Source organism: Physeter macrocephalus, chromosome 20 (assembly GCF_002837175.3).
Source record: "Physeter macrocephalus isolate SW-GA chromosome 20, ASM283717v5, whole genome shotgun sequence".
Classification (NCBI taxonomy): Eukaryota; Metazoa; Chordata; class Mammalia; order Artiodactyla; family Physeteridae; genus Physeter; species Physeter macrocephalus.
Genome location: NC_041233.1, coordinates 59,239,373 through 59,259,178, shown reverse-complemented (window position 1 = coordinate 59,259,178; position 19,806 = coordinate 59,239,373). Strand labels below are relative to the sequence as shown.

At 48.7% G+C, this 19,806-nt stretch overlaps 1 protein-coding gene across 12 annotated transcripts in view; it reads left to right on the top strand.

Moving 5' to 3' along the window:
- Nucleotides 1–19,806, top strand: part of SH3PXD2A (SH3 and PX domains 2A) — a 246,105-nt gene that overhangs the window by 22,137 nt on the left and 204,162 nt on the right. Inside the window, exon 2 of one of the 12 annotated variants that reach the window (XM_028481819.2) lies at nt 3,651–3,787. The exons of 10 other annotated variants lie outside the window; for them this stretch is intronic. In XM_028481819.2, coding sequence (XP_028337620.1) covers nt 3,731–3,787 — 57 coding nt within the window. In that variant the 5' untranslated portion in view covers nt 3,651–3,730. Of the gene's footprint in view, nt 1–3,650; nt 3,788–19,331; nt 19,569–19,806 lie in introns of those variants that run through there. One more of the 12 variants, XM_055081376.1, reaches the window with a different exon arrangement.

The window sequence follows — 19,806 nt, the reverse complement described above, 5'->3', positions numbered from 1 at the left end:
AAAAAAAAAAAAAAGGTCCACATAAAAAAAAAAAATCCTAAAACAAAATTTCAAAGTAAAAAATGATACAATTCCCAAATTAAAAAGTAAGTTAATAAAAATTTTAAAAACTTTAATGTTTAAATGTTTGCATTCCTTCTTTATATGTTTATTTAACGATTTTGCAAATTTAGAGTAAAGCAGTAATTCATATCAATAAAAATGCATTTTATATTTATTGAGATATATAAAAAGGAGGCTCAGGATGAGGTGCCTTGGTTCATTGGTACAGAAGTTGGGACTAAATCTGAATTTAAAAAGGCAAGAAAGACAGGGGCATCTTAGGTTTGATTCCAGCACAGAATTTGACTGAGTGACTCTTGAAATAGCAAAAGTAACAATTAGATGCAAATTAGCCCAGAGCCCACCACACTGGGTGAGCCCCACCTGGAAGTAGAGCTTACCTGTTCAGTGCCTTGGGTGGGATTTATCATGTATTAGGAAGAGCAGAGCATTGAGCATGAAATGAATGCTTTACGGAGATACAGTAGCAGATGTGCACATGAGTGCTTGTGCATGTGTGTGTACCCATGAGCACATGTATAAGTCTAATGGACTGTTTACTCTGTGCCCCGCACTGTTGAGGGCTTTCTGAGTGTTATCTCATTTAATCCTCAGAACCCTGTGAGGTAGGTGCGTTAACTCATCCCCGTCTTACCAAAGAGAAAAGAGACTTAGCCGGGGTGGCAGAGCCAGTGATTGGTGCACTGGGAATCAGAGTCAGGCGCCCTGGCCTCTGTAGCTTGTGCTCTTAATTTTAGGTTACTAGAGGGGGAACGAGAGAAAGACAGGTCCTCCCCGGGAGAGGCAGTGGTAGAGCAGCCGACAGATGATGGGGAGCCATGAGGAGACCAGAAGTGGGAACTTGGGGTGTGAAGCGAAACTGGGGTCTGGGGCTGGAACATCACGCTTGGGAGTTCAGACTTCCCTGCAAGCGGGAGAAGCCCCTGGAGGTGTTGCTTGACACGACCCAGTGTGTGTTTGAAGATGTAACCGCACACGTGGTGTGAAGTATTGATTGGACTCCAGAGACCGGAGGAACTGGAAGACCAGTTGGGAGGGGATGGCAGTGTGGTGTAGCCTCATCTGATGTGCGGGTCAGGCTCTCAAGCCAACAAGGAGGGTCAGAATTACCTTTGAACATCCCTTAAATTGCCCATCCAATTCAGTGTCGAGGGCACTTTGTACGCAATTTTGTGCAGAGTCAGAACCACTGAACTAGAGTAAAAGAAACAAAAGGCAAATCAATAGCCCTCGTTGGGCGTCCAGACCAGTCACCTGTAACATAAGGCCGGTGGGAGGTGGCTGCAGGCTGTCCGCAAGGCTGACTCCATTCTGCTTTAAGATTAAGCTTCTATAACCTACAGCCTCTTTAGGGGATTTGTAGTCAGGAAGATGGACCCAGAGAGTGAAGGTAGCACCAGAGGGCTGTGATTCCACTGCAGCTGCAGGCTTCGTGGTCTTTCTCTGTCCTGGTTTTCCTTACTTTTCATCATTCCTCTTATCTCCCGGGATAATCCCTTTCCACTCCCTAAACAAAGGTGTTTCGCTAGATTCTGTCCAGTTACTAAGCCTTGTGCTTCCATTTTCTTCTCTCCATACTCTTTGGTTCTGGACCTTCTTTTCCACTTAATCTGTGACCTCTGGGCAGATCTGTGTCCGCAGGAGGACCTTCTCCTTTCCCCAGCCAACCAGCACCTTCTCACCAAGTTAAGTCTGTCCTCCGCCACCCACCTTATCCTACTCCCTGACTGCCCAGTATTTAAATTAATGGCACCAACATTTTTCCAGTCCCCAGAGTCAAAATCTGGGAGTGACATTTGACTTCTCCTCCCCTGACATCCATCTGGATTCTGTGATCTGCTGATGAGTGGTTCCCAGATCTGCCTGGGAAGCTGGTGAAGAATTTCTTCCTTTGGGATCACCCGCTACAAGCCTGGAGGCTGATTCAGTATTCAGGTAGCCTGGCACAAGGGCAGGACCCAAAGTTCATGTCTTTTTCAAAGCTCCACAGGAGCATCTGATGATGAGCCAAGTGCTGGAACTACTGCCCTGAGTCTGCATCTGCCCTGTCTCATAGATTCATTAACCTTTCACTTCCATCTTGCACTCCTCTTTCTATCACCCTAATTCTAGGCCACATGGCAGCTTAGATGGGCTTCTGCAGGTCACTGCAGCCAGCCTAGACCAGAGCGGTCACCTTGCGGTCACCCAGCATCTCTCTCTGCACCCTTGCCCCAAAGCCATGTTCGTTGCCTGGAACTTGCCCCCTCACCTGCTGAAATCCTTTAAGGCTCATCTCAGATGTGTCTTCTAAAGGGCCTTCCAGGTCCATCTGAGACAGATGGGCTTCCTCCACTCCTAGCTTGTAATAATTACTGGTTTACATATTTCCTTCCTCTGCAGGATTAATTGAACAAGCATATGTGAAGCACTGACCCAGACACTTAGGATGAGGAGGGACAGATAGGGGCCCATCCTTAAGCTCCAGGCTACTTACCAGATGCCAAACTCCTTAGGACCAGGGCTCTGGTGGACCTGGAGTGCGCACTCCATCAATATTTGTTGATCCTGCTCTGTATCGTGCATTTCCCTCCCAAAAGAGTAGGTCACATGCTGGTTTTTCTACCCTCAGGTGCAGCAAGTTAAGTTAATCATATTTTTCAGTTCGTTAATCATATTTTTCAGTTCATTGTACGTTATCACATTGCAAAGGCCTCCTCCTGCTTTATTTTTATTTTTCCCCTTCAATCCTAATCTTCACTCCTATCCCTTTTTCCCTCTAACCTGTTTAACATAAACCCATGTATCCTCAGAAAACAGGTTGTGCTGTTCGTGAGCGTGGTTCGTAATCTACATAAATGGTATTGTGCTATAGGTTCAGTTTGGTGATTTCCCTTTTTACTCAATACTGTGTAAGATCTATTTACGTTGTTGTATGCAGCCACATTATTGCTTCTGACTGCTGCATGGTGTTCCATGCTGGCAGCCACCACATTTTACTTATTTGCTGCCCACTGTTAATGGGCCCTGAGGTTGCCTCCAACACTCTCCTGCAAACATTGCTGCAGAGAAACGTCCCTGTAGGCTGCAGCCCTTATAGTCTGCAGCGATTTCCCCAGTACGTACACCAGGAGTGGGATCACTAGGGCACAGGGCTTATACAGACTGAGTTTAAGTAAATACTACCCTAATGCTTTTCAGAAGAGCTGTACAATTTATAAGCCTATGAGCAGTGAACCATGGTTCTCATCTCCCTACACCGTCACCAACACTTGGTGTTATCCAGAAGAGTAGGTCATTTTCCTCTCTCCTTTCCAGAGAGGGCCTTCTAGGCTGTTGGCATGTCTCCCCATGGACCAATCCAACCAAGATTGGAAGACGTAGTGAGTTTTAATGTCTTCATATCATTCCTTCCTGGCCCGGCTCCCTTGCCTGTAATGAAAGTTCTTTTTGTAATTCCCCACCCAGTTCTCACTAATGGGACCAGAAACCTAAAACCTTTCTCCATTATCTTAAAAACTCAGCCAGCTTTTCTAAGCTAAACCTCCTTTGTTTTTCAAGTTAATCTGAAATAAGCCCTTCTTATCTTGTTTTCCCCCTTTGCTCAGTGCCTCCAAGCCTCACCGGCCATTCTTGTGAATGCCCCAGAAATGGCCTCTGAAAGGTACTGCTTCACCTGTGTGTGCCCATGGTTGGAGGTGGGCTGCAGACCCTCCCCGGATGTTGCCGTCTTCACAGAAGCCAGGTTTGGGATTTAACTCTGTTTAAATGCCTGCAACCTTGTTTGCAAACGGAAATGAGTTGGGCTTATTTGCTGGGGATAATTATAGGGAAAAGACTCCTACCTGATACTATCCAACTTCTGGCCTGAACGTTTCAATGGATAATTAATCATAACTGTTCTTTGACATCGTATCTTTTAATTTTTTTTGGCCACGCTGCCCGGCTTGTGAGATCTTAGTTCCCCGACCTGGGATGGAACCCGGGCCCTCAGCAGTGAGAGTGCTGAGTCTTAACCACTGGACCACCAGGGAATTCCCTGTTCTGTGACATCTTAGGTCGCTGGGGTGGACTATTACTGAAGTCTTAAACCTTGACTGGTTCCAGCAGAGCATAAATGTGGCTTTAGGTCCTATGTTAGATACGCATTATATGCTTGCCTGATTTCTCCAAGTACACTGTGAGGGTAGTGATTAGGGTCTTCCTTACCCTTCTACCTAGAGCCTGCACCCCACCTCCCCTCCCCACCCCCACCTTTTTCCCGCTTTGCACTTAGCAAAGTAAATACTTGTTGGGTGGTTGACACAGGATTACATGTTAATCCATCTTTTTTTTTTTTTTGGAAGAATCTTTATTTATTTATGTATTTGTTTATTTATTTATTTATTTTTGGCTGCGTTGGGTCTTAGTTGCTGCGCGTGGGCTTTCTCTAGTTGCAGCCAGCGGGGGCTGCTCTTCGTTGGGGTGCACAGGCTCCTCACCGCGGTGGCTTCTCTTGTTGCGGAGCACAGGCTCTAGGCGCGTGGGCTTCAGTAGTTGTGGCACGTGGGCTCAGTAGTTGTGGCTCGTGGACTTCGTTGCTCCGCGGCATGTGGGATCTTCCCAGACCAGGGCTCGAACCTGTGTCCCCTGCATTGGCAGGAGGATTCTTAACTGCTGCGTCACCAGGGAAGTCCCTAATCCATCATTTTCAAAGTCTAGAACCAGACCTATTTAAAAAAACAAACAGAATCCTTCCTTTAAAAAGTGGCATTACCTTCTTACCCTCACACATGCTCATTTTAGTCTCATTTATTGCTCTTTGGAGTGGGGGGTCTTGGGGGAGAGACTCTGAGAGCCTCTTAAACTTAAAAGAGACATAATAAATTACACTCGTTAGAGAAGCTTGGATAGCTGCTTGTGTCCCAGAACTGGGATGGGAGCACAGCATTCTAGATGGCTCCTCTGCTCATATCCCCCACCCCACCCCCGCCACCGCCTACAGGGCTTACCTCCCAGAGCAGTGTGTGGTACCCTACAGATCGCCATTAAATAAACAGTCCCTTGAAAACACAACGTTAAAAAAAGTGCTGTCTATGTATTGCATCGGGAGAGCTAACTATTATGGAAAAGGCCAAATATTTCCACTGTGTTAAGAAAATAAGAACCCGGCAGCATGGAACGTCCCAGTCAGTGGGCAAAAGATGTGGAGACTTCAAAAGGAAGAAGAACTGTCAAGACAGCATGAGCGGCGACGGGTGACTTGCCCCGTTGAGAAAAGAAAACGTGCTAGGGTGTGTGTGTGTGTGTGTGTGTGTGTGTGTGTGTGTGTGTGTGTGTGTGTGTTTCCATATGCAGCGGCAGAAGTCGCGACAGTGCCTTTCACCTGGGAAATAAATTAACGAACGCACCAGTGTCTGTATCACAGCTCACCCAAGCAGTGGGCCAACTGTGACTCGGCCTGGGGGTGAGGTTAGGAGGAGGGGAGCAGAAGTGCAGAACAGAAACAGTCTTTGTTCTCACAAGACCCAAAAGGCAGATTTGCAGGAAGAGACTCCTCATCGTGGGTCTGAAATGAAGATGGACACTCGAAGATAGTGCTGATGGCTCTAGCAGAGGCCCTGCCCTTGGGCTCTCAGCCAGGGAGGGCCCCCGACCCTGAAGTGGAATATCTGAGTGATGAGATTCCTGCTAGCTTCTCCAGCCCACCTCCCTTCGCCAGCTTGAGCTTGTGGAGCTGGGGGAACGCCGTAAGGCCAGGCCGCCTGACTTTAATTGGAAAGAGACCAGGAATCATCTTGCTTTTATTAAAAAGTTAGGCTGGGTTATCTGAGGGCCGCCCCCAGGGTGGGCGATCCTTCAAAGCTGACCAAGTTCTGAGCTGCTGGCCTGCCTACTTTAATGAGCTGGGGGAAGCTCATTTGAGGAGTGGCAGTAAAGTCACTCACCGGACTTGCTACGTGAGAATGTTGTTCTTAAACCTGAGAATGTCGTCCCTGAATCATCGGGAAGAGCTCCCAGGTGTGGAGAATGGACTCTTGTTCCTTAGGCTGATTTGGGACCTGGCACTCTCACTAGCTTCCTGGCTCCCTCTCCTGAGCACAAGCCTCCCCTCCCCGGCCAGGTGTGGCCACCTAGATAAACCTGTCCACCTAGATGACGATACATCAGCTCAGCGGGCCCCTCCCTTACTCGAAACGGAGAACCAAAACATCTTGTTACAAAGACTTCCCTCCCTCCCTCCCCAAAGATGCCAGTGCCCTGTGCCACCATGCTGGGCCCTGCCCGGCTGATGATCACTATCTCTGGCCCTTGTTGAATTCTATGCCAAGGACTGTGTAAAACTCAGTACACATAGGCCCTCCTATAAGCCTCACACCAGCCCTCTACAAAGGCAGAACTATTACCATCCACTCTTGTTACCCCCATTTTACAGATGAGGAAACAGAGGCTCCAGCAGGCATAGGACTATTTGCCTGTGGTCACACGGACAGTACGTGGCAGGGCTGAAATTTACACCAAGGCCCATGCTTTTCAACACTGCCCTCTCTCTCTGAGGACTGTGCAGAGGTGGCCGGGACACAGCCTTGCCCTCAAAAAACCTCACGGTTTAGGTGGAAAGAGAACACTTCCTCCTGTGGAAAGATAATTAGCTACCAAAAACTCCAGGGGGGTTCTAGGGAGAGGCTGCGAGGAATTCAGGGTGCATACAATGTGACAGGCTTTGTGCTATGGGCCTTGTGTCCATGACCTCTTTAATTTTCACAGCAACCCAGTGAGGTTCACTTTACAAACACAGGACCAAGGCTCAGAGAAGTTTCGTTACTTGCTCAGCAACACACAGCTCATGGGGGGTGGATCTGGGCTCAAACTCACATGTTAATATTTTATAATAACTATAAACTGAGTATAACCTTAAAAAAGTTATGAATCACCATTGTACACCTGTAACTTATATACTATTGTACAGCAACTATACTTCAATTAAAAAAACCTCACATGTTGAACTCCAAAGCACATTCTCTTTGCCTGATACTGTGGAAGAGACTCAGTTTTAGTAGGGTTGTCAGGGAGGGAGGGCCCGGGAGGGAAGGGGCAGGTGGGAAGGAAGATGGGAGGGGTGAGCATTCCAGGCTGCGGGAGCAGAAGAGAAGGAGGGCCCGGGAACAGCAGGGATTCCACCAGCCCCTCCTGAGGGTGAGCCAGTGTCCCAGTCTTCATCACTGCCCCAAAGCCATGGCCCCCGGATCACAGCTAATGACATGGAGTGACCGCTGGGGGCCAAGCTTCCTTGGTTCCATGGAGGCGACGTCCCCTACCCATCCCTCCTCCACCTCAAGCTCCCAGGGTAATTCATTAGTGTGGTCACCACAATGGGCGTGGACCTGTCAGGATAACAGATTACCTGAGGGACATCCTTGTTTGGAAGGAAATGGATTCATCCCTTGATCACATCCATGCTCTCTGCTTCTCCTCCCATCCTGCCCAAATGGAAACACATCTTTCCTTGGCTCCCAGCCCCCTCCAGGTAGCATCTTCTAGTTCCCTAAGGTGGGCCATGCAGAACCCTCGCACTGGTTCAGCCATGCTGGCCTTGAGAAAAGCAGGCCTGTGTCTATTTTCTCATCTGACCTTTCATTCATCAACAAGCATTTATTAGATGCCTACTGTGTGCCAGGCACCATGTCAGATGCTGCAGATTCCTTGTTGGCTCAAAATGATTACAAGTTAGAAGAGGAGGGAGCTTACAGACTGGCTGGGATGCCCAACTTTAACCAGTCTTGTGCGTGGATGTGCAGTGATGGACTGAGATCAGGAAAGGAACAGGACGCTCTGAAGCACGAACAGGAGGCCTCTCTGTAAATTTGGGAGGAAGGAGAAGGGTGTTCCGAGCGGAAGGTAAAGGCTCAGTGGTGGGAGGGAGTGAGGTGTTTCAGGATCCTCACGACAACCCTGTGAAGGCAGTTCCCTGCTACCGTTGTGATACCCATTTTATAGGTAGTTAGGTGAGGCCCAGGAATGCCATTTTCTCCTAACCTAGGGCTGGACCTGGGTTGCTTCCAGGTTCTAAACTGTGCCTGGGGCACCAGAAGGAATTGGGCTCACTAGGAAGAAAATCCCAGCATTGGGAGGCAGTTCCACCCAAATCGTGGGCTCCTGTTTCCCAAGGCCGGCCGTGTTCCCAGTAGGTCTGAAGCTCTCTGATCACAGGAAGGAGCTGGAGAGCACACTGAGGGCCTGGCATGGGGGAGTTCTGGGCTTAGTCCAGAGAAAGGACAAAACCAAGTGGAGCCTTCTTTAGGGAAACCTGAGAGACAGCATCACACAGTGGAAAGAGGAGAAGTCTTAGAGTTCAGCAGACATGGCCGGGCATCCGGGTTTCCATCTATGTGACCTAAGGTGAGTCATGTGACCTCTTAGAGCCCAGGCGCCCTTGCTTGCAAAATGAGAGTGACGATGCCACTGACAGGACTTCGTGCCTGAAATGCTCAGCCGGGAGTCCGGCACGTGGTGAGCACCGTGCACATGCAGGTGTCTTTATTAACTAGAGTTCATGAAACGCTGGATGTGCAAAAGAGGTCAGTTTGTGATTTATTGAATTTACAGGAGGACGTCTTGTTTTATGAACAAACTTGCTGACGAATCTTTTGGATAGGGAGTTCCTCTTATGGTTTGAAAAATAAAAGAATTTGTTATTTGCAACTGTGATTTATCCGGGAGCCCCCCTGTTCTCAGCTTCATGCAGAACTGAGCTAAGCGTTGACCTGAAGGAGGGTCTCTAGGGGTGTGCCACAGGGCTCTGTTCTCTGTCTCTGACCAAAGATGTTTGTCAATGACTTCAATGGGATTTTGAGGTCATCTTGCTCACATTCATAGGTGACACCGGGAGGAAGGAGAAAGAGTGTGTTAGGCAACAAGCCAGCTTCCAAAAATGCCTTGAAGCAGATTGGGATTGCCTAGGCATAAATGTAATGTGTTTTTATTCAAGGGACCAGTGGCCCAAGTGTTGTCAGCAGCAGGCTTTGGTTTTTGTGGAAGCGGGAGCGTGAGGTGTCAGGGTTTGGGTCGCTTGGGAGGTCAGCAGACGTCAGCAGTATGACTCTCCAACCCTGGGTATGCGTTCACAGAATTCACAGTTCTTAGACTGTGCTCGGAAAGTCGGTGCTTTGTGGCCACCTAGAGGGGTGGGATAGGGAGGGTGGGAGGGAGGGAGACGCAAGAGGGAAGAGATATGGGAACATATGTATATGTATAACTGATTCACTTTGTTGTAAAGCAGAAACTAACACACCATTGTAAAACAGTTATACTCCAATAAAGATGTTAAAAAAAAAAAAAAGGAAGAAAGAAAGTCAGGGTTTAGAACGTTTAGAGGAGGGAGGTGGTAAGAATCTGCTTCTATTCTGCCCTGTCAGTCTGTCTGCACCTGGGAGGCCCAGTGCGCGCTGTTTGAGGGCAGAGTACACGGAGGACAGCATGGTGGAGGAAGATGCAAGACTGGTCACGGGAGCAACAAGGGGAAGTGGAGAGGTTAGCCCGGAGCAGAGGAGACGCCTGGAGAGGGGTCGTGCGAAATGCCCTCCTTCAGGAGAGGAGTTTGATCTGTGCTCTGTGGCCTCAGGGGCGGAACTAGTGGGTATGGACAGCAGTTAGCAGGAAGGAGATTCAGATCAGTATAAGGAAGAACGTTCTGATGTTCAGATGCCCAGAGATTGCACGGACTGCGTTGCGGCAGCCTCCCCATCGCCGCTGGACCTATGCAAGCACAGGGCAGGGCTCAGTGACCTTTCAGGTCCCCTTCTGGTCCTGAGAGTCCGATTCTCTGATTGGTTGACCCTGGCCCTTTCCAGGTGTGGTCAGAACTCAGGGAACATGGCTGTTGCTCCTTCGGTTCCTCTGTTGAGGCTCCCATTTGTGTCCGTGAAAGTGATGGTGTCAGGGCCTCAGGGCCTGGGGCTGGGGACAGGGTGGGTGGTCGTCCCCCACACTAGCAGCCTGTTCTCAGCCTCGCTGAAGGTTCGCTTGATACCCAGAACATCCCCTAGAACCTGAGCACGTCTGGACCCAAGGTCACAGAGCCCATGGTGACCAAGCTGGACACTAACCCCAGCCTCTGACTCCAGGTCCCCTTTCTCTCGCGCTTGACCCAGCCTGTGCACTGGCAGCCTCCCCCAGCCATGGAAAAGCCCAGAGAACAGAGAGTGTTAGAAGCTGGGCAGGGGACACCAGCAGTCATATCCCAACTCTGCCCTTTTTCTTGTCTTCCCATTTCAAAGACAAGGGAACTGTGGCCCACGGGGGGTGAAATGAGTTGGCCAAAGCCACTGACAGAACCAAACTCCACCCCTGCCCTCTCTGCCCTCGGCACCCGCTGGATGTCTCCTCTGTCTCTGCAGGGTACCGCAGAAGGAGGCAGGTATCTGGTCCTTGAGGGTCAATGGGAGAGGGCCAGAGTAGGCACATTCCACAAGGCTTCAGGCTTTCAAAATAGCCTGGCAGGCCTGTGAGCTTCCTCCTAGGGGCCAGGGAGTAGCCACCAGCTGGCAGGGGACAGCCTGGGGTAGCAGTCCCATGTAGAGGGTGGTGGTGTGGGTACTGAGATGACTTTTCTCATCAGCAGGGAGTAAGGCCTTGGCAAGCTGACTGGCCTGACTTGGCTGTCCCAGCCCAGGCCTGGCCCCTGCCCACTGGCCCTCCTTCCCTCAGCTCAGCTGCTTCTGCAGGCTCCTCCCTGCCTCCCATCCACAAACTCCATCAACTTTCTAAGAGTCTGTGAGTTGTAGTGTAAGGCCTGAGGCTGTCACAAGGTGGGAAAGAACCCAGGGGTTGGAATCCAAGCCTAGTACGTGCTGGCTGTGTGACCTTGGACAAGTCACTTACCCTCTCGGAACCTTAGCATCTTCTTCTGTAAGATGGGGACACTACTCGTGCCCATTCCCAGGGTTGGTGTATGGGTCCCCTGAGCTTGTGTATGTATGGCTGCCTCCAGCATAGAGCCTGCTTGGAACTTGCTAGGGTGGCTCCTGTCCCTTCCTTGGGTGCCATGAAAGTTGCAGTGTTCTGTGACTTGGCTGACCGGGGCCAGGCTTTCAGTTCACTGGAAGGGAAGTAGTTAAAGCCAGACCAATAAAGGCAGAGTAAGGAATGACACCTTCTTAGACAAAGCCAGCACTGCCTTAAAGAGTATTTATGCAAAAGGATTGATTCTTCCATAGCTTTCTCTTACTTCTTTCATGGCATAACCTCCCTGTGGGCAAAACTAGAAGACCTTGCTCTTGGGATAGTTGCAAACTATTTAATTCTGAGGATGTCCCGGAACAATTTGACAGATATTGCCCAAAACATCCTTGAACATAAAACTTGACACACTTCTGTGAGTTTATCCCCAGGATAAATTTCTAGCAGGGGAATTGGTGGGTCAAAGAATTTGCATTTCTCATTTTGATATATACTGGCAAATGGCCCTCCTAAAAGAATTCACATCCCTCCTACAATGTGTGAGACATGTCTGTTTCCTCATATCTTCATCAGCACTGGGACCTACCAAACTTGAATGTTTTGCCAGTCAGCTAAAGAAAAAGAGTTCTGATTTCTTTTTTAGTTATGCATGAGTTTGAGTGTCTTTCCATGGATGGATTGGTCACTTGTATTTCTTTTTTGGTGAATGCCTTTTTACATTCTTGGCCCATTAAACATTTTTCTGTTGGGTGGTTCAACTCATTAGTTTGGATTTAGAGGGTTGTTCTCCAGGCAGGTGGGTGGGGAGTTTCCAAGGGGGCTTGGTGGTGTTTAGATCACTTTCCTCTGGGGCTGTGAGTTGGAAGTGAGCTTCTTTGCTGCCTACACCCAAGGGGCTGCTCTGGGCTTGCTCTGATCTTCCTGGGGTTCTCATTGTTAACAGGCACGAAAGTGCTGTTCCCCTCTTCATCCCAATGCCAGGCAGTACATCAGGGCAGAACTTGTGATTGGACAGCTGTGGCGGGGTGGGCTTGATGTTGGACATACAGCTTCTGGGATTAGGGGAGTAGAGGGCAAGGCGGAATGCCAAGGAAGAACCTACGTGTGTGTGTGCGTGTGCGCGCAGCTGTGAGAGAATGTGTGTGTGTGTGTGTGTGTGTGTGTGTGTGTGTGTGTGTGCCTGCGTGCAGCTGTGAGAGAGCCCCAGGATTTCTGTGGGGCTTGGGCTGCTAGGGGTTATATCTGTGTAGGAAGCATCCTATTAGAGAGTGTATTCCAAATAACAAATTTACTAAAGTTGCTTTTGTGCACAGTATGTAAAACACCCAGAAAAGGTCGGTTTTCTATTTCCCAGGATAAGTAGCTATCAAAATAAATAAGAAAGATGAAGTCAATAATAATATAACAATTATTGGAAGTCCAATAATTTTGGACTTTCCTGGTGGCTCAGTGGTTAAGAATCCGCCTGCCAATGCAGGGGACACGGGTTCGATCCCTGGTCCGGGAAGATCCCACATGCTGCAGAGTAACTATGCCCGTGAGCCACAACTACTGAGCCTGCGCTCTAGAGCCCGCGAGCCACAACTGAGCCCGCGTGCTGCAGCTACTGAAGCCCGCGTACCTAGAGCACGTGCTCTGCAACAAGAGAAGCCACCACAGTGAGAAGCCCGCGCACCACAGCAAAGAGTAGCCCCCGCTCGCCACAACTAGAGAAAGCCTGCGCACAGCAACGAAGACCCAACGCAGCCAAAAATAAATTAACAAATAAATAAATAAATTTATTTATTTATTTAAAAAATATAATATAACAATAACAGATTTACCACTTGTATTTAGAGCTGGCCACTGGCAGTTGTGCAGGTGGGACTGAGCCTTCTCTGGCACTGCCACTGGAGGAAGCCAGGAAATAAAAGGGCGACCATACGCTGGGTGTTTGCTGAGGGCCAGGCACGTGCTAAGCACTTTGCATACATTTTAGTCATCACTCAAACTGTCCAAGGCCTGTCCTCTTATTACCCTCAGTTTACAGGCAAGGAATTGGAGGCTCAGAGAAATGAGATAATTTGTCCACCAAATTTTCTTACAAGAGGCAAAGCTAGGATTTAGTACCGGAAGCTGTTGAACACCACCCATTGGACTCGCCTGTCTTTTCTTGCCAGCCTGACCCCCACTTGGTTAAAGCTGGAGGGAGATTCCACGGGAATCCTGCGGGAAGAGGACAAGCCCGCTGTGTTCTGGCCAAGCGTCCCAGCCCCCCGGCCCCCCTCTGCAGGCCAGCTGGCATCTTGGAAGACAGGGCTGGGAGGGGTGGGCCCTTATTTGGGGCTTTGGTGTGCGGCCTGGGAGGGCTGGAATCTATAGCTCACGCCTTTCCCTGCATGGGCCTGGGTGTGAGCTAGGGTGTTGGGGGGGGCCTGCTCTCCGGGGGTGGGCTCTGGCCAAGTGAAACAGGCTGAGGTCACAGGGAGGGGGCAGCCCTCCCGGAGGGAATGCCTGGATGACGTGACTTTGGGGGCGCTGGGGGAGGAGGCCGGCTGTGTGTTTCTCGTCTCACCTCCATGCCTCGGCCAGATGGGAATCGGTGCGGGAAGCCGAGCCAGATGCAGCCTCTGGCAGTCTCCCCTGGCCGCGTGCGCGGCTCTTCTCCAGCCGGCTTGGCAGCCCTCTCCACCTCCTCCCCAAGGGGCCCAGGCAGCAAATGACATCCTGCAATTGGCTGTGGCAGAGCAGGGGTCTCCTCTGACCACGCAGCTTGCAGAGGCAGGGAGAAGCGGGTTAGGGGCCCAAAAGACGTGACCTGGTACCCCCTTCCCTCATCCCAAATGGCTCTGTCTTCTGAGCCAAGTTTGGGGGAGGGAGGGGAGGTTTATAAGGTTTGCTGTCAGATCTGGAGCCTGGGAGCTAAGAGAACATAAAACAAAGCCTCTGACTTCGACTGCTTGGTCCCTCTCCTTTTGCAAAGCTGCTTATGCTTTCTCTGCATTGACAGTCTCTAGGTGTCAGTCATTCTTTGCACTGTCCACCAGTGAGCAGCAAAGCACGTGAGCAGCAAAGCACCCCGTGCACTGCCAGGACCTGAGGTCTACCTGCTCCCAACTCTGAGCTCTGTCCCAGTCATTCCATGTCATCCTGACTGTGGTCCATCTGGGGTCCCAGAAGCTTTGGGGCGGGATTTCTCAGTCTCCAAGTGTTCCTTCCCAGACCCCATTTCCCTGCCCTGGTTCTCATCACCAGCCTGCTGGTGCCTGCCCCTGGCTCAGGGACCCCTCTGCTCCTCCGGGGCTCCCCCATCCTCATCTCTTCCTCCCTCGCTCCTTAGATCTCCCCACACCTGTCCTTCTGTCCTTCTCTAATCCCCAAACCATTCCAAGTTTCTCACCCAAAAAACACTTCAGCTTGCCCTCTGTTTCTCTGCCTTCCTCCCTTCCGATGCTCTCTCACCCCCATCTTTCCCTCCAGCCTCAGAGCCAGGGACTCTTCACTCATCTCCTGCCACTCACTGCCTTGGACTTCAGGCTGCAGCCACCCCACCGGTTCCTCGTTCTCTACCCAGCTCAGGCCATGGTACACCACCCCTCCCAGCTTTTGTCTGTGCCCTTTCTTCTGCTTAAGATTCCCTTCCGCCACCACCGCCCTTGCCCTCACCTCTTTGCTCAGCTTACCTTCTTCATCTTTCACCCTTCACCCCACCTTCAGGATCACCTCCTCCAGGAAGCTGTCTTGGCTTGGTGCCTCTCCTCTGCGTTCCCCCAGGGTCATGTACATTTCTCAGTCTAGCCTCCACAGCAAATTAGCCATTAGTGCCTCTCTTTCTCACAGTCCGGGAGCTTTCTGGGGCCAGGACGATATTTTATTTGACTTTGGGTTGCCAGTGTCTAGTGAGGAGCTTAGCACACAGTAAGCACTTGATACTTCCTTACAGGACTGAACGGAATTTTATCAGACAGAAACAACGTCTTTATTGAGGATCTACCACGTGCCCAATATCCTCAGGTTATTATAGGGAAAACAAAGGAAGTCAGGATAAAACACTTGCTTTCAAAGAGTTTGTGACCCTGTTGAGGGCAGATCTGGGAACAGGTTCGGGGAATGGCCACATATGAAATTGGCAATCTGGGTCTCTGGTGCTGAAGTGGACGCTGTAGCTACGAGGTGCCCTTAAGAGTTTTGGAAAAGTGGGAGAAGACTGTGGGCAGAGAGGCTATGAGGCCTGGAGCGGGGCAAGTGCTGGGTGGGATCAGATGAAAGGAGGCTGGGCCCAACTCCGGGGTCGGGACCCGTGAGCAAACGGAGAAACATGTTTCTAGAGAAGGTGAGCAGATTCACCTAGTTCTGCAGTTACTCTCTGTGGGCACTTCCAACGTCGGAGTTTAAGTGCACTTTCCTTATTCTGGAAGCCAAACAGGAGCTGATGGCGTTCCCAGTCTTGCTGCTTGACTGGGAAAGTTTTACTGCACGCCAGGCTCTGCTGGGGCCAGTGAACTCTCCAGGCAAAGAGAGGAGGATGTTTCCGGCTTTGGGTCTTTCTAGTCGTCATTGGAGGAGAACTCGGTCTCTTCTTGCTGAGCCTGGGAAACCAGGTGCATTTTAAACTAGGCTTTCTCCTTAATCAGCCAGGTACACCTACTATGTGCCAGTGTTTGTGATCTGCACCGTGGGGGTCACAGAGGCCCAGGATTCGTTTCCTCCAAGACTAATGGATGTGACATGACCCCTACCTACCCAAGCCTGCTGTGTACCAGATGAAGGGGCACAGAGAGCACCAGGGCTGAGGCAGTCCAGGGAGGCTTCTAGGAGATGGTGGATCTTGATTGAACCTTGGAGAAATTAGACAGGCTGAAAGGTTAGAGAGATGGAGCCTTTTCTGGCAAGATCTTCTTAACTGAGAGTGACATCTTTTCCCTTCTAATAGTTTAAAAACTGCTTTATTGAGATATAATTCGCATACCATACAATTTACCCATTTAAAGCATACAATTCAGTGGTTTTTAGTATATTCCCAGATAATGGGTAACCGTCACCACAGTCAACTTCAGAACATTTTCACCATCCCCAAAAGTAACCCCATTAGCAGTTGCTCCCCATTTCCCCCAGTGTTGCCACCCCCAGCCCTCAGCAACCACTAATCTAGTTCTGTCTCTATAGATTTGTCTGTTCTGGGAATTTCATATAAACGGAATCATATAATATGTGGTCTTTTGTGTCTAGCTTCTTTCATTTAGCGTGGTGTTTTCAAGGTTCATCCATGTTGTAGCATATATTGATACTTCATTCCTTTTTATTATTGAATAATATTTCATCGTGTGGCTATAATACATCATTTTGTTTATCCATTCATTAGTTGCAGAACATTTCGGTTGTTTCCACTTTTGGGTTATTATGTAATATATATATATATATATATATATAATATTTTGTAATACAATGCTGCTGTGAACATTCACATAGAAGTTTTGGTGTGGACGTGAGTTTTCATTTCTCTTGGGTAGACACTTTGGAATACAATTGCTGAGTCATATGGTAACTCTATGTTTAACCATTTGAGGAACTGCCAGACTGTTTTCCAAAGCAGCAGCACTATTTTACATTCCCACCAGAAATGTATGGAGGTTTTAATTTCTCTACATCCTTGCCAACACTTACTATTATCTGTCTGTTTGATTATAGCCATCCTAGTGAATGTGAAGTGGTTCTTCATTATAGTTTTGAGTTGCAATTCCCTGATGGCTAACGCTGTTGAGCATCTCTTCTTGTGCTTTTTGGCCATTTGTATATCTTCTTTGGAGAAAAGTCTATTTGGATCCTTTGCCCATTTTTAAGTTGTGTTATTTGTCTTTTAGAGTTAAAAGAGTTCTTTATATATTCTAGATAAAGTCCCTTATCATATACATGGATTGCAAATATTTTCTTCCATTCTGTAGACCGTCTTTTCACTTTCTTGCTGGTGTCTTTTGAAGCACAAAAGTATTTAATCTTGATGAAGTCCAATTTATCTATTTCTTTTTTTTTATTGCTGTAATTTTAGTGTCATATCTTAGAAACCATTGACTAGTCCAAGGTCATAAAGATTTGCACCTATGTTTTCTTCTAAGGCTTTTATAGTTTTATCACTCACATTGAGGTATTTGATCCATTTTGGGTTAATTTTTGTATATGATGTGAGGTAGGGCTCCTTTCTGATTTTGGACTGAGTCAAACTGAGATCCCACCCACCTCCCCAGCTGGTGAGTAGTACTTTGCTCTTTGCATTTAGATCTCAGCTCAAACATTTTCTCTGGAGAGAAGCCTTACCTGACCATCTGTCTGAATTAGCCACCTCCCCTGCAGTTAGTTTTGGTCACTGCATTCCATTTTATTGGACCATCAGAAACAATTATATGTGTGTCTGATGCTCCATGAAGACAGACTGTCTGGCTCACTGCTGGTGTGTCCAGCACCTAGTGCAGAGCCTGACACTCAGCTGGTGCTCAGGACGATTTTTTGTGACTGGAAGACTTTTTGGTAAAGGAGCTGTATTCCCAGTGGATTTTGCTAACTTTCTAAGTGTTTCTGGCCTCCTGGAGTTGGAAGATAGAGGGCTGAGTGGAAAGGGGTTTCCCAGCAATATCACAGCAGACAGGTGGTCACTCATCTCCTGCCCTGATGGTCCCATTACTTCACAGGACAGCCCCTTCTATTCTTGGGCAGCTCTGGTTGACAAGTTCTTCCTGACTTTGGGCAAGACCTGCTTTTCCATCATTTACACTCACTGTCCGCCACCTTCCTTTGGGTACAACTGAAGCTGACCCTCCCATACTGATAGTCCTTTAAATATTTGAAACCAGCTGTTGTGTGTCTCTTAAATGCCTTCTCTGGGTTCAGCACCTCTAATTCTTTCTGCTCTTCCTCCTGGAGGTGAAAAGGGCTGGACTCTGACCCCTGAGTCACTGATATAGGCCCCATGGAGGTGGGGACAGCCACAGGCTGCCAAAGAAAGTGAAGGCACAGCCACAGCTCACAACAAATGAACCCTCGTCTCCTTGTTTTCTTTTCCCCATTTGAGCTGGTGAATTCCAAAACTGGAGAATTTTGAGAAAAAGCACTGAATACAAACTCCCTAACCGGCCCTCTTGAAGGCAGAGCTGACTCTTACTAGCACAATTTACACTATACTACTGCTTTCTACCTAAAGAGTATTTTTTTCAGCTAGTCCAGTGGTCTTTTTGGTATTGGTCCACTTTGAGTGGTTCTCAACCTGTAACAACCTGTAGACTTACCTGGGAGCTCTGAAAACTACCAGTGTCCACCCCAACTTCCTGGATTCTAATTTAAATGGTATACAGCAGGGTTGGCAGGCAGTATTTTTTCAATATATAAATTTATTTATCTATTTTTGGCTGCGTTGGGTCTTCGTTGCTGTGAGCAGGCTTTCTCTCTAGTTGCTGCGAGCAGGGGCTACTCTTTGTTGTGGTGCGCGGGCTCTAGGTGCACAGGCTTTAGTAGTTGTAGTACACGGGCTCTAGAGCACAGGCTCAGTAGTTGCGGCACACGGGCTTAGTTGCTCCACGGCATGTGAGATCTTCCCGGACCAGGGCTTGAACCTCTGTCCCTTGCGTTGGCAGGTGGATTCTTAACCGCTGCGCCACCAGGGAAGTCCCAGCAGACAGTATTTTTAAAGCACTCCAAGTGATGGTATATGTAGACAGTGTTGCAGACCTTGGCTTCAAGAGCTCAACATTGAACTTGAAATCCCCTACAGCTACCCAAGAATGAGCACATATTGGATGTTGGCAGAATATCTAGGAGCTGGCACTAGCCAAAGGACAGGGTAAGAGAACACAATTGTTTTGTTAGATGGAAATCTTATTTAAAATTTTGAAAGCCAGGGCTTCCCTGGTGGCTCAGTGGTTAAGCCAATGCAGGGGACATGGGTTCAAGCCCTGGTCTGGGAAGATCCTACATGCCATGGAGCAACTAAGCCTGTGCGCCACAACTACTGAGCCTGTGCTCTAGAGCCCGCGAACTGTCCCTTGCGTTGGCAGGTGGATTCTTAACCGCTGCGCCACCAGGGAAGTCCCAGCAGACAGTATTTTTAAAGCACTCCAAGTGATGGTATATGTAGACAGTGTTGCAGACCTTGGCTTCAAGAGCTCAACATTGAACTTGAAATCCCCTACAGCTACCCAAGAATGAGCACATATTGGATGTTGGCAGAATATCTAGGAGCTGGCACTAGCCAAAGGACAGGCTAAGAGAACACAATTGTTTTGTTAGATGGAAATCTTATTTAAAATTTTGAAAGCCAGGGCTTCCCTGGTGGCTCAGTGGTTAAGCCAATGCAGGGGACATGGGTTCAAGCCCTGGTCTGGGAAGATCCTACATGCCATGGAGCAACTAAGCCTGTGCGCCACAACTACTGAGCCTGTGCTCTAGAGCCCGCGAACCACAACTACTGAGCCCCTGTGCCATAACTACTGAAGCCTGCACATCTAGAGCCCATGCTCTGCAGCAAGAGAAGCCACCGCAATGAGAAGCTCGCGCACCACAACCCCGCTCGCCGCAACTAGAGAAAGCCCGTGCACAGTAACGAAGACCCAACGCAGCCAAAGGTAAATAAATAAAATAAATACAACATTAAAGAAATAAAAAATGTTTAAAAAAATATATTCTGAAAGCCAGACATAGTCAAAAGAAATAAAATAATAGAGAAATGTATAAAGTGAAACTATTCGGTTTCTCCTTAACCCAAGTAACCACGATTATCAGTTTGTTACATTTTTCCAGATATGTAAAATGTACACGTATGTGCTCATGCACAAACCCCCATACACACCTCCGCTGAAATCT